The sequence below is a fragment of the Lepeophtheirus salmonis genome, chromosome 13 (assembly GCF_016086655.4).
Source record: "Lepeophtheirus salmonis chromosome 13, UVic_Lsal_1.4, whole genome shotgun sequence".
Taxonomy (NCBI): Eukaryota; Metazoa; Arthropoda; class Copepoda; order Siphonostomatoida; family Caligidae; genus Lepeophtheirus; species Lepeophtheirus salmonis.
In genome coordinates this window covers 2,617,817-2,640,724 of record NC_052143.2, presented here as the reverse complement: position 1 = coordinate 2,640,724, position 22,908 = coordinate 2,617,817, and the positions used below count along the sequence as shown (strand labels likewise).

General features: G+C 28.9%; 1 protein-coding gene across 1 annotated transcript in view; it reads left to right on the top strand.

The window, feature by feature from the left end:
- The window catches only part of LOC121127656 (putative receptor-type tyrosine-protein phosphatase mosPTP-1), a 290,744-nt gene that overhangs the window by 175,619 nt on the left and 92,217 nt on the right, over positions 1-22,908 (top strand). The window contains exon 3 of the mRNA XM_071892815.1: positions 1,502-1,807. Within this exon, the coding sequence (XP_071748916.1) occupies positions 1,502-1,807 (306 nt within the window). The remainder of the gene's footprint in view (positions 1-1,501; positions 1,808-22,908) is intronic.

Sequence of the window (22,908 nt, the reverse complement as noted above, 5' to 3'; positions counted from 1 at the left end):
GACTTGTTGTTTGCAATAAAATGGCATTCCTAGAAATAGTGGAGAATATCTGGTGCCATATGGAGTTTTTGAATGAAACAATAGCTATTCTTACAAAAATTCAAGAGGATTACTTTTCCCCTTAAGTTATCGAGGGCATCTATGATCACAATAAAATAAAAGTTAGTTCCGTTTCTTCCTTATAACTACTGAAATAGGATAAAATATTGTTTACATTTTGATCCATAGGTTTAAGTTCATGGCAAAGAGATCCTCACTTCACTTTGGTGCTGGAATTGCAACCACGACAGCAGCAATATATTTTTCAAGTTCTAAAAAGTAAAAATTGATTGTAATATATACCATGAATAATATATTTAGAGTTGTGGATTCCATGCTATAAAAACATCAAAAGACTCTACAACCATGTAACATCTAGTAAAGTGTGACTCAATCATCAAAAAACATTATAATCGCGAATATTTGATAAAACTTTGTAAATATAGTAGTAAATAAAAGGACATCAGGACTGGCTTTATGTATCATAATGGTTTTAAGTCCTAGAAAGCCTCGCTGCAATTACATCAAAAAGTGCTTAATAGGTCCAGCGTTGCTCCAACTTAAAGAGAGGAATTTCTCAAAACGTCCAGTATCCTTCTCTTCCTATACTATTGGAACGCCGCACGCTGTTGATCCACCCACGGAGCTTGGAGTTCAACAATTGTCTGATCCAGAAATGCAAAAATAACATGACATAATGATTCAATCCTCTTATTCATTTATAATCGAATCACCTCTAGTATAAGCCTCACGATGCTTTTAATAACTAGATAAAAAGGAAAAACAGCTGGGATCTACACAGGTAGTAAACAAAAAAATGTTACGTTCTACATCTCTTTAGTGCTCCCTGGCTAAAGTGAAAATGATGTGCATTGAAAAAAATGATGCTCAATATACAATAGGATATATCAAACACCCCAAAAATGAGCTATATAGATATAGCCATCACAAAAGTTAGCACTTTAAATAAAAATCCTTGCATCAAAATGAATTTGCTTGGGACAACTCATTTCCTAAAGTTAAATTTGTCACTTTTAAAGTACTATAATTGTTGTGCGCTCCTGCATTTACTGAGAAAATAGACGAATAAAATAAAAATCACTTGTGATAAGGAGAAAATTACGCTTAATAAGTTTCCTTAAATACACATTTAAAAAATCTAAAAATCAATATTGTACCATAATTTCCGCATGAGGGAAGCAAATATTTGTTTAAAATCTTTCACGAATATACATATAGCAACAAACAAAATAATTTAAATTTTAAACTATTTTTTATCTCATTATTAAATTTTGAAGGAATTTTGAATTTTAGAATTTGTTTTCCGGGATCTCAAAATATTTTTTTTCTTAGAATTGTGGATTTCTTGTACCTTAAATATATATGTTTAGGTCAATAATAATATGTTAATCCTATTTTTTTACAATGTAACTTAGATCAATATTCTTCTTCTACTTTACAGCTCAACCTGATCCTCCAGGAAAACCACTCATCATGGCTTTCACAGCAAAGTCAGTGAATCTCAGCTGGACTCCACCCCTTAACACACACCACTCTCCCATACACCATTATTTGATACATATCCGAGTCGGAGAACATGGTTCCTGGAATGCAAACTCTGTTCTCACCACAGACACTAATGCCACCGTTTTTCAAGTCAAACACCTCTCACCATTCACAACCTATAGCTTTAAAGTCTCTGCTGTTAATGACATTGGGATTTCTGAGGAGAGCAAAGAGTCTTACTATACCATGACTTTGAGAACAAGTAAGTGCCTGTATTTCAATAAGTATGTGTGTTTCTAATCCATTAACATGTGTAGTAAATGAAAATATCGATGTAAAAAATATTTCCAATATGCATTTAAATATACATTAATGGGAAAATATTTTGTTGAGTTTTATTTTGGTATAAATACTTAGATTGGCATGAAAGCATTTATATGATTATAATGCATCTAAATCACCCTAAAATCTGGTCAATTTTTATGTTATGAATTAGTACACATAAGTCAATCAATGTATTTTACTGAAACACGTGAAAGCATCTACCGTTTTTGGTTAAATATATAAAAAAGTAATTTCTGTTAGTTTCTCATTCTGTCTCTGAAACTCTAGTCCCTTTACATACATCGTCATTTTCAAAAGATGCTACTGCAATTGACATTCTTCATAATAGTATATCATAAACAAAAGCAGATTTTGTAGTGCGGTCCTTAAGTATTCATAAAGTTATTACCAAAACTTACTGTGAAAAATTACCTTTTTCATGGAAAAAGTTAATTAAACGCAACTTATTTACTACGATTTCTTGTTATAAATTATTTTTGCATATGCCAACCTAGGTAGTAGTAAATTTAAAGAAACTGTTAAAAAATGAGTTATTTTCATTGTTTTATATATAAATATATATATATATATATAAAGTATTACATAAGGATAAAATAATGGGGTTTTTTTAAATGACATTGTAACTGACAAAAAAACGTCTTCTCAGCAAATTGATATTAATTTAGTCAATATAAGATTTACGATTCTGCTTGAGAACTACATTGCTAACTAACCAAAAAATGTAATAAATTGCTCAAGATTTAATTATTATAGGGTAAATATATACAACTCTATCTATATTTTTAGTTTCATTGAGTTATTCCACATAAAATTACTTTATGCCCAAATTGTCAAAATTTCATTGAATACGAATATAAATCTAGCTGTGTTGATCTATAAATTTTCAATGTAAGTTCTCATCACTCAAATTTATTTATTTAAGTCCAAAAAATTTGATGTACATAAGATTCTGCTTAATTGGGTCACCGGTTTATTGAGCTAGGTGTATTTTATATTAAAAAAAACTGCATATATATGATCAAATTTCATTTATATTTTGGTTGATAATTCATTTAATTGGGTCAAAGCTAAATGACTTATTAAATTATATATTTTTTTATCATTTACACATGTGGAAGCATATCAATTTTGTCAAGTTTATCTGTCACTATTTCATTATGAACATCTAAGGTTCAAGCATTCTTATATTTACATAACATGTATTAGATCGATCGAGTATAATTTCATGTTTTGTGTTAGAACACCAAGTATTTGTATACAATATTAAAAGAATCTTACAAAGAAATGACCGACAATTTATTAGACGTTCATAAATACTATCTTACAGGAGTATAAAATCCTTTTATGCTTCTATAACGCCCACTCGTTTCATGGGTGGTCATAATTTTCTGACTGTTGTTACTTTTGTTTATTCGTTGTTTTCAAATCGATATTGTGGAGCTATTGGTCCTAAATTGACTATTTTTGCTGATTAAAAAAAAAATCTGTATGATTTTCTCCATAGAGCGCATCTGAAATTAGATTGTTAATATTTAAATAAATGTAATGTTAGCAACCTTGCTATGTTGCAATACAAGGGGGATTTTTTTATTTTTTTAAATTGTTTAATACGTATATTTTAAAGTCACCCATAATGTTTTTGGGCCACAAAGATATATAAAATATCTCAAATTAGTATTTGAATAGACATATATACAATACGTATGACTTTATGGAGCTCTATTTACAATGTATACTCTTCATGTTTCTTTGATTAAATACTCAGATTAGTATGTATCTCTTACATACATTCATGTCAGTATAATATAAATATATTTATATTGTATTCGAAAAAGATATTCCATTAAATACATACGTGTACTATAAAAAGATAATAGGAATTTATTAATTAGATTCCTAATTAAACAACATTTTTTTCATCGTTTCTATAGTCATATTTGTAGACGTTCACATTACCACCTATAAAAACATAAATTTTATATTTATAAAATGTATTATAATTAACATTGTTGCTCTATTAATGATAAATTCAAATAAATTGTTTGGCTATATTACATGATTTCCTTTTTTGGATAAGATGCTAATCACTTTAAGTATCAATATTCGAAATATTTATGTATACTCATACACAGTGTGGGAATTAAATACAGAAAGATAAGGATAATGTCTATTACAATTTACATACCAAGATTTTTACAGCAATTCACAAATCTTTTGATTTTTAATGTGAGGTTCATAGTGAAGTCAACCCCTCAAACCAACCATCTCCAGCTTCCAACACAGCCTTTAAACAGACCCTGAACCTAGCATACGCTCCGAATTTGGAACTGCCATTGATGACGAACTCTTTGTTTATGTTCGCTAATGCCTTGATTATACAAAAGAGTCAACAGTATGATGTGCACATCTATTCAACTTACTATCCAAGACATATAAGTCCAAGGGGGTCGTATCTGGCTAGCTATGAGGCTATATTTCATTTGCAAATAAACTAAAGATCATAAAATTCTTTGTTTTACCGGAATAAATCCGTCTTCAATTACTCAATTATGACAAACCGCATCAGTTTAAAATTCTAGCATAGGAATATAACTGTTTATATCAATTTAAGTATCCTTAATATTATTATCAATAGAGTTATTTGCGTCCTTAGGTAAGTTCATGGGCGTAGGCATACAATAATGTATTTGGAGGACATATAAAAAAATATTTTTTTCTTATACAGTTTTTCAGCTGAATCTAATGCGCAAACCTTTATAAGCACAGATCTCATGGCTATCATCATATTGAGGTATACACATGTTCAGAACTTAAAATCAACTCCCTGCATGAAATAAGATTCAGATTCTATTACTCCCCTGGGGTATGTATCAACCCCATATATGAAATTTCATTTTAATATATTGTTGTATAATTTTTTTACTTCATTTTTTTTATAAATTCTTAATTCATTGCATAATTTATATACACAATTGTTGGGTTGGTAATACACTAATTTTTGAGTTTTCGACAAATTCTGGATATAATTATTGAGGTTCCAAAAAAAGATTGTATGTATTATTTATCTACAACTCCTCCAGGAAGTACTTGTGTTAGGATTTGATGAGAAATAATAAAGGGTGCATAGGTTTTATGATTTTATATAAATCCATAATTAATTTTCTTTTTATGAATTCAATTTAATATTAACAAATGAATAATTTGTCAAATGAACTTTTGTTACGTTCCTTTTTTTTTACATATTTAACTTTACCTCAGTTTGAAGGACGTATCTTTGCAACACAGAAAGTATTTTACATTATTAGTTAATGTCTATCAAAGGCATAAAAAACAAAAGGGGAATATTCTGTCATTTTCACAAAAAATAATTACTATGGTATGTTGAATAAATTAATGTTTCTGACATATATTTTATCTGAGTGGTTATCAAATTTTAATTTAGTGTTATGCATACCAGGTGGTCATTGAAATCTGAATATTGACTTATTGAATAATTCATAAAGGTTGAGTGCTTTAAATTTATTTATATTTCGATATATTAAAGCATCAACAATTAGTTACATAACAGAAAAACCTGAGCTCCCTGGCTTCGTAAAAGTCGAGTAAATGACACTTGAACGGGATCAATAAATTTCCATTTTCAAAGTTCAAGCATTAGTGCGTTTCCATGACCACCGTCTACACCGTCAGCAAGTCTCAAACGATGGAAAGGAATAAGGGCTATATCAATAGCACTGATGCCAACCTCCTCGAATAACCTTTGGTGCTTGTCGAAAGGATGGCCTGCAGTGTCCGTTTTCCGAACACCGATCCCTTCACATCCACAGGCAGTCAGGACTGGTATACCAGGACAGACCACAACATCTACGTTGGGTGCCAGGCCATCCACAGCCACCTGTACACCATTATTGCACTAAAGGCGGGAACATTAATGATTCCCCCTCCGTTTTGATTGAAATGGTGTGTTCCTAAATCCTTTGATATTGATAAATATGAAATTGACTTTTAATATCAATTTTTTTTTGATTTTGCTACTTAAATTATCTTCTTTTTGAATAATACATTTTTTGAACATCTATATGATTGAGTGTAACTTTATGTCTTGAAAGATCAAGCAAAAATGAAAAATAATATAATATATAATTTGTAAGTTCATGTTTTCAGTCTCAAAAATATTTTTCTTTCTCAATATCTTTTTCTGAGTTGGTAAATATCTTTTTTAAGTATGAAAATGTTGTTTGCTATATCGTAGACTAAAAATTATAAATTTTGGGCTATTAATATTATTTTATGTTGATCAATGCATAAGCAATAAGAAACAAACAATTTTTATGAAAAGGTCAAAAAAATTTCTTGTTGTACTGATTGATCAATTCTTTTTAATTAATTTATTTCTCGTGAAAAAAACATCCTTTAAAGTTTGAAGATGATAATATGGAATGTTTTATAACGTAATTATCTAAAGAGTCTACAAAATCTACGTGGATTAAAAATAGGTAATTAAGCAGTTCTTTGAAATTATTATATATAAAAAGTAAACATATTTGTTAACAAAACAATTTTTCAAGAAAATGTTATGGGATTGTTAGCAGAACATGTTCTCTTTAAAAAAAAAATCAATATTTTTAATACCATTATTATAAGAATTTAATACATTAATTATGCAAAACATCAACCCTAGTCATGAATTTTGACTAAGACTTCAATGAAATGATTTAATAATACTCTATAACATATCTATTTATACATTATTATTATAGACCTGAACATTTTCTAAATACTCGCAAGTGAAACTAAATATTTGTATTAAATCTGGTGTAGTTTTTTGCTTATTTTTTATAGAAATTATAATCCAAAGAATAAATTTTCGTTTTCTCAGCTTTTGTAATTAATATTTAACTTATGAGAAGTGACCTTCTTATTTTAATACTTTTAATAATAGTGAAAACTCTATTAAACATTCGAGTGTGTTCATAAAAGATGGAGAGTAACCTTGAAGATTTGTTGTGGAGCCATAATTAAAAGTCCTTGTGGTACTTGGAGGAGAATTGAGACTCGACATCAGAGTAATTATTTTCAATGTCCTTATTTACTTCCATTTATACCTCTTCCCTCGTCAGAGCTGATAGGAGCTATTGAGACACCAAAACAGCTAAACTCCCTTCAACCAAAAAATTATTCAACTGATCAGGTTGACCATGTTGATTTTTTTTTGCACACCCAAAATAAACACAATTTTCATATCTCTACAAGCATTTATATATATGCTGATAACCAGTAGGATACAAATACCCTTATTCATCATCGTTCCCTATTTTAAAAATTCAAATCCATTTGCTAGCAATGAATACATTTGTTAATAAGTTGATCTCTTTGACAAATATACCTTCTCTCAAAGTCACGAATAGATTCTATCTTTCTTATTTATACTTGCTAAAATTTCTAATATTAATACATCTCTAAATATATCATTACATACACTAGTATTAACCATAGAGCCTGCTCAACAAACTACCTCAACATATTTTTATAAAAGTTTACTCTTTTTAAAGTTCTTTCTTAAAATATGCTATAAATAGCAATTTAAATCCAGAAATATAAAATTACTTTACAAATTTAAGAACGAAAAAAAAAAACATATTATATGTTGTAAAATTATATGGCAAATATATTTACAATATACATTAATATACTTAATTCATCCACTTTGGAATGTAGTTTAATCGCAGTTTTTAATGAATAATAAATTAAAAAGAATTGTATTCCGTTTTTTCTCGTTTCTTTCATATTTAGAATTTGTATACTCTTTAATACATAATATATACAATTTCTATATCAAAGATAGCTTTGTACATACAGTTCAATAACCAGAGCCATATTTTTTTCATTTCTATGAGAGAGGAACACAATTAGAAAATTTATGACATAAGATATAACTTTATCATAATTATTAGCTTTTAATTTTTGTTATTACTATTATGTATATTTCATGCATACTTAAGAGATACTATTCTAATATTCTATAAAAATACAACGTACAATGTCTAATTATAAAGTTAAGTGATTGAATTTTCTTTTTAAAAGCACTAATTTATACCTTTTTATGTAATATACGTAAAGGACGAAAAGGCGCGAATGTCTCGATCCCAAATATTAAATATTTCAGGAATTTCTTCTACTTCTCCTCTTCCTTAGTATCATAGACTATTAATTGTCATCCCTCCTCACATAACACGCTGGTACCTTTATTGTATCACGCAGCCATTCTTCAAAAAAAAAAGCCTGAAATTATCTGTTAATTAGCCAAATTAGTCAATCATGCCAACTGCTATATATATCTCTTACTCCCAGACTATCAATATCATATTATTAAAATCGACATCATATTTTATTTCATAGAGTATTATAATATTACTGAGTACTATTTTGTTAAAAGTGTAGTTATACATTTATATTTGTGTATGATAGCCAAAATTTATGCATAGAAATAATAAAATGGGCAATATATATATATATTATGAACGACGAGAGATCAACAAAAAATTGTATTCCTGTCCTTTTAGAAACGGAGCATATGTATGCAATAACATATTACTTTGGTCATGTATCAAAAAGAATAAATTAAGAAATAGCCATGAAGTATCAAGCGAGAAGAGAAAACCTACAGCTGAGAACAAAAGTATTTGATATTTTTGTTTTTTCAAGGTAACATCTTGATAAACATACATATTTTACAATGTGACTGCATTATGTAAAAAGAAGACGAAAAAGGAAGAGAAGGGAGCCGGTCATAAACAAGACTTGAAATAAACATAACTAATTATTGATTTATAGGTCTGGGAAAAAAAAATTATTCGAGGGGAACTTTGATTCCTCGAAATTTTTTAGTACATCCTTCTACACGGACACAAGAACTTCCAGACATGATGGAATTATTTTCTAACACACTGCGTTAGAATGTATTCGGTCCGAGTTATTAGAATACCAGTTTATTTCTTGAACAACATGCTATATCACATTTAGCAATTTAGAAAATGGATCCTTATAATTATTGTATTAAATAAGGAAAACCAGGGTAATTTGTAATTTAATTGTACAGGGTGCACAAGCTCTCCATGCCGCAAAAGGGATTTTTTTTTCAAGCACAATTTTTTCTCCAACTAGTTCAGACTAAAAATAAAACCAATTCTGAAAGTTTAATGTATTATGAGTTATTTTATTCAATAAAATCACCTCCTATCTGAATTACAGACTCTATACAAAGTGAAAGCGTGAATAAGCACTTTGTCCCACCATTGCAAATTCTGGAACTTCTTCCATATCCAACTGGTCGTTTTTGGTGTTGTAGGGTGTTCAGTTAGTTTGTTGTTCGATTGTTCCCTACACAAAAAAAAAATCAGATCCAGATCACGCAAGTTTAGAAGCCAAAACTCCTGCAAGATAAAGCCGTCAATTTTTTTCCCCATTTATAGTCTTCAGTAACGTCATTATTCAAATTGTTATGTGTTTATTATTGAAATGATGGATGACTCACATTATTTATGTGATATGGTACTAATAATACAAGCAATAATTAATGCTTATAACACTACTAAGGACCACACAACAACACTGAAATATGTGTCATTCGTAAGATTTTTAATCTACTCCTCCTTTGCCTTTCGTTCTACTTACACTAATACAAAATAAACTAGAAAAAATTTATTTTTATTTAATTTTCTCGATAGTATTGGGTAATTTTGAAGCGAAGAAAATAATAGGATACAATTTTCGACATATAAATATCGTTTTTTTCTTCGTTTTTTTCTTTTATTATTCCATTTCCTCAGTATGTGTGCTTTTTCTTTTAAAGTTTAGTTTCTTTATAGTATAGAAAAAGCGCAGAAACGGTTATAAAAGTGATTGCATGCGAGAAATAAATTTGATAAATTATTCAATCTATTTTTTGATATATAAAATTCTATTATTTATTTTTATAGAAAGAAATGTTCTATGAAATCACTTTCTCATTTGACTTTCAGCAGAGATAACACTTAATTATAAATATTATGCATATGTTTGTAAACAAAAGGTGCATTCAGACATTCGCACCTAAATAAATCAACACGTTCATTAGTGAGTCGAATGGAAAATCTTGTTGAATGATGATTACTGTTGGAGATGCATTTATTCACTCAAAATATAACAATGACGTGTGTACACAACAGCGGATTATTGTTTTCTATTATTCTTTCGAAATATTACATTTTTCAATAAGTTGGATAATGTTTCTAAATTTATTGTCGAAAAAATTTATTAATGTTTAGTTTTACTATTAGATAGGCCAAAAGGTTCAGGGAGAAGGAATACGACCCTGACTAAGGGAGTGTATCAAATGAATATTGTAAAAATACAATAATACCTTTTTGAAAATGAATTTGTCTATTGAGAAGCTATCCATACCTGGAAAATGACTATCATAGATCATTTAAGTACTACGCTTTAACAGTTATACATTGTACCGGTTGACCGTGAGAGGTACACCAAAAGATTACACTGCAAAATCCTCCTCAACAATTTAAAGAAGAACCCACGTCTTGTTATTACCTTCTTTTTTTTGATGAGACACCTTTTAGCCAAAGAGGAAACTCCGGATGATGATGTTGTCTATGTTAATAGGGAGTGCTACTTTGCTAATCTACAGATGCTTGCTGCCGTTTGATCTGATGGACAGAAATGGAACATAACCTTATTGGAGTCCAATGAGAGGCTTGTAATACATATTGCTAGTGCTTGAATGAGAAAGGATTTCCGTAGGCTCTTCAAATTCCTGGTCGTGCAGGCAGGATGGATGTAGTTGTTTTCCCTCAAAGAAGAAACAAGCTTTTGCCCGTGCTGAGACTTTTGGTTTTTTTAATTTACTTAGACTCTTGGCCTTCCCACAGCAAGACAGTTTTTGAGCCATTTAAAGGGACTATTTTTGAAGTCCGATAGACAACAAAGGATCAACTTAAGACCACCATCATCACTGCTTCAGTTAACCCTAGAACCAAACTTTGTAAAAACTGCTACGTAAAGATCTAAACCAGACTTGAACTAGTCTTTTGGGAAAAAGGTGACAATATCGATTAAGAATGTAAATAAAATATCCCTGGATTGTATTTCATAATTAATTTTTTCAAATTTGATGAGTTAAAAATTTTTAATAAAATGGTTTTTGTAATAGTCAAAAAGTGTTGTGTTTTAGATGGAGGAGTCTCTACAAAAATTTGTCAACGACGCCGGATAAAAAGTACAACTATACAGGAATCTAAGGTTGTCTATCCAGCCCTGAGACACAAATACCCTATTAATTTCCGTCTGTCATATATTCTTACTCCCCCTTTTGTGTCAATTATTAATTTACTAACAGCTTTTTTTCATATGGCAAATCATTAGTTTCTGAGTTATGAACAAATTATGTAACTAAATATTGACGTGCCAAAGAATATTTTAAATGAATTCTTATTATTGATCCACTTTGATGATGAAAATTGAAAGAAAGATGGAAGGAGAGGGACATATATCGTATTCTGATTAGAACGTGTCTTGGTTAATAATGATTTATTAGCAAAAAACCAATCTATTATCTACAAATTCAATTATTATATATTTTTTTCAACAATAAATATTCTTTATTATGAATTTACAGGTATAATATATAACATTATTTATTTTTTAATAATTGTTCCATGTACCAAAAAACTAAGACAAAATAAATTTTTATCTCATCCAAAAATAACTTTATATAAAAAAAAAGTATTACGGTGATAATCTGTCATTTACCTCCATATACCATTTTCTAAACTTGATGTCATATCATAGGTTTGCCAATATCTTAATGTTACAATACTTTAGAGTATATGTTAAATGGAGTGAAAAAAACTCAATTCCTTTATATTGAATGAGATGAGCTTGTGATAAGCTGAAAATAAACTTATCTTGAATGTTTCCTTTTACATAGAATATATAGGAACAAAGAAAGAACCGATAATATTTTTAATTCAGTTTAATCCCAAAATCATTTATTCACAATAATTTCACTCAGTGATTTGTTATGAAGTGGTTCGAAATACAATATGATGCCCTGCATTCTCAATTCCATAAAACAGCTTTGTGCATTTTTTAAATTTTTCTAATCTGTTCAAAAAGTTTAATGAAAATGTCATAAATCCTATGTCCTCACATATTTATGTGAGATATACTGGTTAAAATGTCGCCTCTTTTAAAATCAAATAGGATGTACAAAATCTTTTTTACGAAAACTTGCAATTTAAATGCAAAGAAAAAATGTTGATTATACCATCAATATAGTTTAACATCCCATACCAAAGAATAACGGATTTATGTTTTCTAATTAAATATATGACTTGCTATAATTAATTATTTGACATATTTTCATTGTAAATGGAGAATATCTCATTAAGGTTACATTTACAACCAATTAAAACATATTATCATCTTTACAATCCGTCAACATCGTATACAGTTTATATGGTCATACATATATATGTTACGTAGTAAGAATCTGAAGTATCTCTCTACTTGAAATAGACAACATTCCATATACTTTCATAAATACTTGACCTATATATTTTTGTATCTATTAAATATATTTAGAATGGAATTACTTTTTGTGTATGATTTTGAATCCAAAACAAAGTTACAAAGTAAATTAAGGGGATCATATGTATCAGTCTAATTAAAAAGTATATATTATAAATAGGCAACTATTCCTAAAAGATCAACATAATGATAATAATAATACTTTGAAAAAGGATAAAAAGAAAAGCAAAGAAGGTTCAGATACTTAAATATGTATTTAGCCTTATTAATAACCCCTAGTTTGTGTTATAGAATCTATACGAAAGTTTTTTGTACATGATATTCGGTAAAAACTAATTCTCCTGAAATTATAAAAGACTAATTAATTAGGAATATGTACTTAGTAGGTGGAAACTTGAAACTTACACTCTTAGAAATATAAAAGAAAATAGCCTTCCTTCTTTAATCATACCTTTAACCAAAATCTTTATTCATATTTTTCTGATTCAGGGACAATGTCAAATTTATTTATTATATTCGGCCGCTATTGGCCTCACAGATATCTACAAGCCTCTCGAAAAAAGAGTTGCAAGTACTACAAATGAAGTTCGGATCTATGAGATCGCACTCCTCATAGACGTAAGCCTTTGAGTGATGGATGTTATAAGGCCTCCTCTATAAGTGTGGAAGAAAGAAAAGTCGAGGGGATTGACGTCCAGACTATATGGAGGCCACATTCTCCTTCTCAGAAACGATGTTGTTACCTAAGAAGGTCTTAGTAATTATTTGCAGTGTGAGCGGGGGCCCCATCCTGCTGAAAAATGACGCCTTAAAAATGCCAATTTACATTAATATTTTGAGCCTGTAAGCCTTCGAGAACAATATCAGGGGTGTCCTTGTGAGCATCCACATTTATGATAGAGCTTTTTCGGCCCTCCTTCTTCTTTATGGTGTTAAAGAGGTTCACCCTCTTTTTAACATTGTATATTGTCTTACGAGCCAGTTCGGTCACCCTGGCCATCCCTCTTTGTTTGTGACTCACACGAAGAAGATTTGATTTGAATTGATGACACCTACATTGATGACATTTCTCGTTCGATATAAAAAATTAACAGCAGGTGCTTGAATACATGGTTATCCATATTATCATTATGTTACAGACGTGTAGGTTCACGCCCAGTTGATTCTGAGAAAAATAAAAATACTTTATAAATATGGATTTTACCAAAACATTCCTAGGTTACTTGGACTATATGTAATAAAGATTGTTAAAAAAAAACTAAACTGAATCAGTGCAACTCCACCTAACTAATCAAAGGAACATTTAAAAAAATTGACTTGGAGCCATTAGAGACTTTTCTTTAGGTGCTGGATAGTAACTTCGACCTCAGCCACATTGTTGTTGACTCAAAATCACCCTTTAAGGCTTCAAATTAGCTCCTTACCTTGCGAATGAACGTCTTAGTCAATCACAGAGTTTGGGCAATTATTCTGTTATTGCTTTTGGCTCGGATTCAGAGACAGGCTACGTGTCTTTTCCAAATACTTCGGACAACGAATTCAGCCTTTGATTCGATTCTTTTCTAATTGATGCAAGTTTAAACAAGCTATCTAACAAAACAAAAAATCAGCACCTTTTTACCTTTTGTACACAATTTTTTATCATAATGAAACTGTTATTCTATTGCTCAACTTTTCATCCAAAGGAACAAATACTTAGTTCAATTAAGATTCAGCGAATGATGTCAATTTTTCCAACTTTTAGACTGTTTATTGAATGGAAGTATAAAGTATTTTAAGATACTTTAACATATTAATTTTGGCAAAAACTAATCAGGCACAAAACTGATTGAAATCAATCGCTGGCAAAACTATACAAAATGCCTTTTTATATTAGTAGGATTACAGGTCAAATAAAGTCACAAATACATTCATGTATCAATAATGTAATTACATAGCAATAATCTGGGTTTCCCTATATACAATATAGCACAGAAGCCTCTTTCTTTAATATAACCATTGCATGACAAATTGATGCATCACCTTTGGTGATGCCCCATCCAGCTCTAGTGTTTCCGTCTTAGTCTTTAGACCCGTCCGTATAGATGATCGTGTCAGAATTCTGAATCTGACTATTCAAATACGATTACTTTTATTGTAGTCACTTTGTTGATCCATTCCAACTTGTACAAGTATTTTATCACGATGGAACCGATGCCAATGACGTTTTTAGAAGATTACTTAATTTTTTTCCTAATGCAATAAGCATAAAATTGATCATTACACAAATCATCATCGACCCTTTCAGACATTTTACGCAGTGGGAAACTTCTTCTTATTTTTCTGAATTTAAAATTAAATGCAAAGTTGTGAAAATAGCACGAATTAATTTCACAATTTTCCCAATTAATAATAAATAAACACGTAATAAAGTTTTTAAATTTTATTTATATTATCACCTGAAAACGAGTTAGCTCCGTTATTGGGTCCATCGAACTCAGTAATTTATGTGAAATACCCGTAATTTATCGCCATAAAGCTTACAAACTATTCGAACAAGTCTATGGACAAAAAATTTCTCAATAAGTTGCACTTTGAGCATGTTCTACTATCTTTACTATCAAGCTCCAAACATGAAGATAGACTATTAGGGATATCAAACATACGAGATAAAAAAGATGGAAATGATTTGGGATGTATCAGTGTACGGCCATACTGTTCACTCTTCTCAATCAGGTTGATACTTCATTTATTAATATCCATGATTGGAACAACGCCACTAGACCTTTTATCACAGTAGTCATTTCTGAAAAGTCAACTGATTAGTTTTATCGAAAAAAAAAAAAAAATTAAAGATTAATAATGATTGAAAAATATCAAACTTATCAATTATCAAAATATAAATATGCTTAAATAAAAAACGAACCTTAGAAATTAAGGAATAATGAGTAAAAAAATAATACTTTTAAGAGTTTAATTGACAGTTTTCGTAGTCCCAAATTATGAACTGGTGAAATTGTTATGTTATTTGGAGTAAATGAACGACGAAAGTATATTTAGTAACAATATATTGAGCCTTTGGTATCCAAAAATGCAGAGAAACATGAAAATAGCTGTGCTTATTATGCAGTACCAAAAGATAATATTTCTTTTTTCGAAGAATACTTGAAACTAAAATATTAATACCATGAGGCAAGTTATAGAAAGATTGTAAAAATATTGTTACATGATATATGTATATTTAATCTACAATACCTAATTTTTTTAAAACTCTGTAACTGGATTTAAATAAATAATTTGAATGAAACAACACAAAAGTTACTTTTTTTCAACATTTTACAGATTTTCAAATCAAAACGCATACATGAAAAAACATTTTTTTGGACGTTTTGGTGGTATTTTTTTTGTTTAGAGGATTAAAATAAAAAATATCCAATGATACCAAACTCCCAACTGTTTTCAAAACGGTCCACCTGAGTATATATGTAATTAATTTTTAAATAAAACAATTAAATTCAATATCATCTGACAAAAAAAAAATCATACAATTAATGTACTTACATATATCCGAACATCAAATGGTTATTTTACATTTGTAGTTTTTAATACATTCTGTGAGAAGGATCTAATAAATTCACTCCATCGATTAATACATCAATTTCTTGGCAAGTTTGTAATTTTGTTTTCAATAACGATATCAATCGATATTATAATCAGGATAGTATCAAGGCATGAAACCTTTGCTCAATTGAAATTATGCTGATGTTCTTACTGAGAGTAGGAAGGAGGATCAAATACTTGTAAGTTCCTGAAATACATTAATCTATATATATATATATATATATATCATTTTCTTATAAGAATACACATAAATATAGCATTATCTAAAAAAGATTTAGTTTATTGAAATTGTTTCAGTCAGGTTGTAAATATAAGAACAATCTATGGACTTCCTTCAAATTTTTAACTGTCATCCAGATAACACAGTTCAGACATAATTTTGAAGCAAAAAAAAAGATAAAAAATTGAGTATACAATGTCAAATTGCTCAAAATTATCACAAATACAGAAATCAAAAATTACAAAACAGCTTTTAAAAGATAACGAAACCATTTTGATAACTAATTGATTTCTATTTAAGATGTGTGACTCATATGAAATTTGCTATAAATTGGTTTTATATTTGTATGTACTTATTTGGGTTAGCTACATTCAATTCGTACATTGTCAATTTTCATATTGATAGGCTGATTATTTTAAGTCGATTATTATTATTTTTTTTTTTGGAACATAAATAAATACCATCAATAGATGCAAGGAATGCTATCGTCTTTTATTCATATCAACATTCTGTACCAATGCAATTCTCCAGGCGGGGCAGAAACTTCCACATACAAGTATTACGATATCTGTTATATTGGCTAACGATATTTTGCCCACTTCCACGGAGATAACGACACTGACGGCGTCCAAATAGAGATGGTGGATCGTTTCTATCGGTGTTTTGAATACAATTTCAAAAAAATTATCAAGCTGATTGATGTTGGGTGAGGATGTATGCAAAATGTACTTATTTCTCAAGGAATAACAATTTATGGTGAACTATTAGTGACTCCTGGCGGTATTGTGGCATAAAACAAGGCCTTATTACAATACATAAACCCCATTTGATTATACTCCTTTCATCAAATCTAATAGAGTGAGTGCAACTGTTCGATAGGAGAAGTCCAGCAGCCTACTCAATTCTCTGATCGAAATTGACGGTTCTTTCCGATCATTACGAATCAAAATTTCCTCCAAAAAATCCTTTTAATTCTATCCCCTTGAAGCTTTTCATTTCTTCATGCATCGCCAAACGGTACGGTCCCTGACACGTTTTACGATCACTTTCTTATCCCCTATAACTTCAAATATTTTGCACTTCTAAATTTGGACCTCAAGCTAATCTGCAACTCACTTTCTCGAATTTATTATCCAATTTTCAATTTTTTAATCCGAAGTTAGCCGTGACAATATTATTTTTTTAGTTAGGTTTTGTTTTGTTTTGATTTTTACAAGAGCTCTGTGTGATACGAAAACGGGTAAAATATCCGTAACTTTAGAAAATACACACTTTATATAATATTTCATATGTAATTATGACTAAAGAGACTCAAAGGAAATAAAAGACAGACACTCTCGACTAGGCATGGAACTTTTGGAAAGCACAAGGAGAGTTTATCTACAAAAGTTAATAGATGAAAATAACGCACTAGACAATTTAAAACCTATCAAAATGCAAGGTTATGATTTTTCCTTATTAGTTTGTTTGTTGCCTCTTTCATTTCAAGTAATTAATATATGAATAATAATTTCGCTCTAAATGAGCTCCACTTGAATCTCATTATTTTTTTTAGTCTAAACTATGGTTTTTTAATTAAATGGAAAAAAGTGTAATTAATATTTTAATTTGAGTACTATGTACACTAAATAAATAAGTTTATTAACATACATAATTGTTTAAAATTAGTTTGGGCCATTATCAAATGAATATTATTCTAATTTAATGGTACTTTTATTTTTTTGTTGAATAAAATAAATAAATTGTACTTAATTTTTCAGGGGGTTAATGATTTTTGAAAAAAATCATCAATTCAGTTAATTAAAAATTATTCGTACCTTTAAATGGATTTTATGAATTTATTATGGATTTAGTTTTATTGCACCGTTGATCCACTTTATTTTCAGAAAATAGAAAAATCAAGTTACAGAAATTAAGTAAAATGTCTAGTATATTATTTATTTTATATTTAATCTTGTCAATAAATTTATTATCCCATAAAATATCTCTGACACTTGACCCCTTATCCCTAGAGTACGCATAAATTTTGAGAAAATTTGTTTCGGGGTCTTTTTTTTTCAATTTTATAGCAAAAAAATAGTCTCTCCTTTGGTGTTTGTACATGCTTGTTTCCAAAGGAGAAAGTATTTGTTATTGTTCTGTAAATGTGCAAATACATTGAAAAGTCAAGTCTTATACAGTTTGCGTTTAATAGTCCCCTAACACAAGTCTTTTCACGCATAGATTACCCTTTTATATTTATAGATCTCATATATTTTGTTTTAGTAGATTCAAGGATTTGTAATCTTCAAATCCGTCGATTTCCTAGGCTGCTTATAGAATTTAAAAAAAGCTATCTTCTGGTTTAATCTCCCTTACACGTAATTTTATCTTTTTCAGAACTGAATTAATCTTCAATTTCTCGAGGTAGGTTAAATAAAGGTTTTCACTGAAAATCTCACAGATATAACCAAATTTATTTTTTATTTACATATCTGACAAAAAGTCTGGTGAGGATTTTTAATCAAAGGTTCCTGGTATTTCATTATTTTAATTATATTCGAAGACATCTTCCTAAATATTGTGGGTGCTATTCTCGAAAGACACAACGGCTCCTGCATTTCTTATTTTGTCCTCGATTTGGCTTTCGTTTTTCATGATGTAATTTTCACAAAGTGATATAAAAGTATTAAGAATATTAATCTGAAGAACATGTTGTTGTATCCCTTTTTAAAAACATTCATTCTCAAAATTTGTAAGTATATTAGTTTTTAAAAGATATATTTCTAGATTTAATATTTTTCGAAAGACTTGGATTATTTTTAATGTTATATTCAAATATTTTTCTACTTGTTCTATTCCAAGTGAATAAAGTTGTCATGTTGTTAGCAAACATTTTGACTATATCCTCAAAATCCCAAAAGTAAATTCCTATCATATAGTAGGATAAGTTTATTTATCGGATCAATAGATCAAGTACTAGAATAAAAAAGCTAGGAGTAATTGGATCGTCTAGTCAACAGCATCTATCTATACTATGCTTATGGGATATGCTGTCAAACGCTTTCCTGAAATATATTGATATAATTGCTATATCATTTACTTCAGATATTGCGTTCGTTATCCCTCGAACCGCATCCTTTATTCTTCTTCTTGGAACAAATCATTTTTTTGAGTTGTTGATAATAGATGGTTAGTTCCCTGCAATCCTCTGTCAAAAATTCTACTAAATATCTTGAAATAAGTGCAGCATGGGCAGGGGTATGAGATTAAGGCCCTATGCTTAGAGCCTTTACTGCTCTTTGGAATTTATGTCATCGTTTCCAGGTTTGTATATCGCTTGAACCTCCTATTACTAATACACAATATACCCCATATACTTCTAGGAGTATAAGTGACAGTTTGGTGTAGTATTAAACATAGAATTTGTATGAAACACCACCAGACCAGGACCCTTATTTATTTTTGCTGTACGATTTGATGTACATTTCTATTTCCTCCACCGATACTGTGGCCTTTGTCCTCCTCTAGCATGCCCATGAAGTTAGCACCACGTTATAAGCACTTGCAAAAAATAATCGTTACTCTTCGTCTCCCACACACCAGTGATTATTTAATTCTGAATTCCGTTCTCCCTACAAGAATAAAAGAAAAATGAGGACAGCGTTGGTAAATAAAAAAATATTTGCAGGTAGTATTTACTAAAAGTAGCTCAATTTGTTATATCTTTTAACACTCAAGTTTAACTAGCTGTACCTAAATTATTTCCCGATGTATCAAAAATTATAATAACTTAATGTTGAATTTTGTTTGTTCAAACCAATTTAGATGTTTACATTAGTGATGCCAATTCAAAGTATATGTAGATATTGGTTCTTTTGGGGTGGCTTATATAAGTAATTGGCTCTTTAGACTCCAAAAAAGCTACTCAAATGTATATAAATAACATTATTAAAATTGAATAAACTAAATTTGGGCAGAGTGCCAAAGTATAATTATAAAATCAAATATGCAGATACATATTTTAAAATTAATATTTGTGTGCTTTTTATGCAAAACATTTATTAGTACACTAGAAATTGCAATAAATTAATAAAAATCTGTATATAGAAATATCTTTGATTATTAAAAAAATGATATAGCATTAAATATTACAAAAAAAACACAAACAATTTATGATATACAAGCTAAATGGATAAATTTAATAAGTAATTACAAAGTGGCATTATAACTTGAGTTGTCGCATATATATAATTACAAATGATAACAATTGGCCCTGAAAAATTAAGAAAAGCGAAAAGCTCTACACAAAAAATAGTTTAAGCTTTAAATCTTAAGTACATAGAATTTTTATATATACCAATGCTATTATAAATAGGTAAAACTATTGAAATAAAAAGATAAAATTCAAAAATGTTAAGTATTTGTAAATATACATTATTATCTGACTATAAAAAAATAATCTCGAAAAAATGATTCAAAATACAATTCTTCAGTTTAACAGACAACAATAAATTTATTTAAATAGTTGAGTTGAATATATGAATTTTTTATAGAGATAGATGAGTATTCAGATTTACAATTTTCAAATTGGCATATTTTTTCAAGAGATATCCGGTATAAAAATTGGAAATTAAATTTAATATTTATTAATCTAGTTGATTTTCCTCTCAATTGGTTTTTATAAATGCTGCAGAACAAGCAGATTTGAGCTCATTATATGTTAAAGCAAAAAAAAAAACACCTTAATTTACACTATAGTCTTATATGTGTAGTTGCCCGGGACTTTATTATTCTTATATTTATATCAATATGAAGAAACTGATGGAAAAAAACAACAACTCAAATTACAATTTAATTATGATTAATCCTTTATTCGTTAAGTAACTATTTTTGGTAACTTAAATACCCACTAAAGTCCCTTTGTAATATCAAGATAGATAACTCAAGAAACAAGTAATATTTAGCTAATCAAAAGACATTTATTGAAGTTGTAAAACCTTTTATTTTAGTATTCTTTCAATTATAAAACCATAACATTTTAATAAATAAGAAATGTGGTAAAGTTTATTTCGGAGGTTCTCTAAATATTTTCTATTAAATCATGGTAAGTGGATAAAATTACATCATTTTATGACTAAGTAGATTTACTTAAATATTTTTTTAATGCATGGGTTATAATTAATACTGGTTAATAGTACATATTAGGCATTAAAACATAAAGTTCCCATTTTTGATCACTTGCCTGGTATTGGTAAAGTGTCAAACTCACAAAGGATGACACTTTTTGATCATTTTTACGATTTGGATAAAAAAGTGTTTGCTCGGATTATCATTAGAACAAATGAAAGTACTTCATATGGGTATTCCAAATCTCCTTGTTATTGAATATTATTGCACTACCGACATCAGAGTCCCTCGAATTGAGAACCAGATATCTTTGAAAAGATGCACTGATTCAAATCAAACTTCCAAAATAGATTATTTATCAAAAAATATAACCTTCTCAGTTTCCACAATCCTGTTGGAGGTTATGATCGCTTCTGAAAGAAAAACAAATGTCTTCTTTAGGAGGAGTACCTTTTTTTGGTATCTTTAAAGTTGGGCAATTTCAGCAAAGATATTAAATTTGCAAAAAATATATATATTATTCAAATTAAGTCCTATTAAGACATAAAACAAAATCTTGGATTTTTTTTATTACATCGTAATAATCAGGTCTCTCATTAATTGATTAAACCAAAAACATAAATTTAAATTATTTTTTGGGAAATTTCATTACGAAAAGTGAAGAACAAAATGAATTTCAATCAGGAGCTCGAATTAGCTCGTTTAAAAGAGCTAGATCGTGTAGTATATAGACATTGCTAGAATATCATCCCTCTGTTTGAGAGAAAAGATGACGCTTTTTATAGTACCACACCTGGCATTACTTTTCCTCATGATTTATTAAATTTTTGTTTCCCTTTGTTGCAGTAGCTAGTTTATTCAGTTAAAATAGTATATGAAGATTGGAAAGTTAATTATAAAGTAACTCAAGTCTACTGGACGCCCTTAGTGCACAAAAAAATTATCGCCTAACCAACTATACGGCCAAATATTCATCATGTATTCTTTGTCTCATAGCCATAGTGTAGTCCTGATCTTTTGAAAGAAAAAGTATTTTGTTTGTATTCGTAAATGTACTTAAATAAGACAAATAAATCTATTAACTCACTCTACTTAATATTAATATATAACTATACATTTATATTAAATAAAATTGAAAATCATTAATAATGCATTGAGGCTAAAAAAAATCAGTCAATTGAATCAAGTCACGAAGTATTTATGCAACTATATAGAAACGAATTAAATATAAATAATTTATGTACGAACATTACTCATTCACATCTTTTTATTCATAAATCAATCATGGCATGGTTCAAGTAGATTAACCTATTCTTAACCAACATCAAATAAATATAAAGTCCTTTATATATATATTGGATATAAATACGAGAAAATAAAATAGAAATAAATAACCCATTTCTAAATAAATATCCTCTATATTTAGCACCTCCATTTGTCAACATCATAACAAAAATAAATAAAAACTCTTTTGGGACAAAATTACCATTAGTTTCATATTTTAT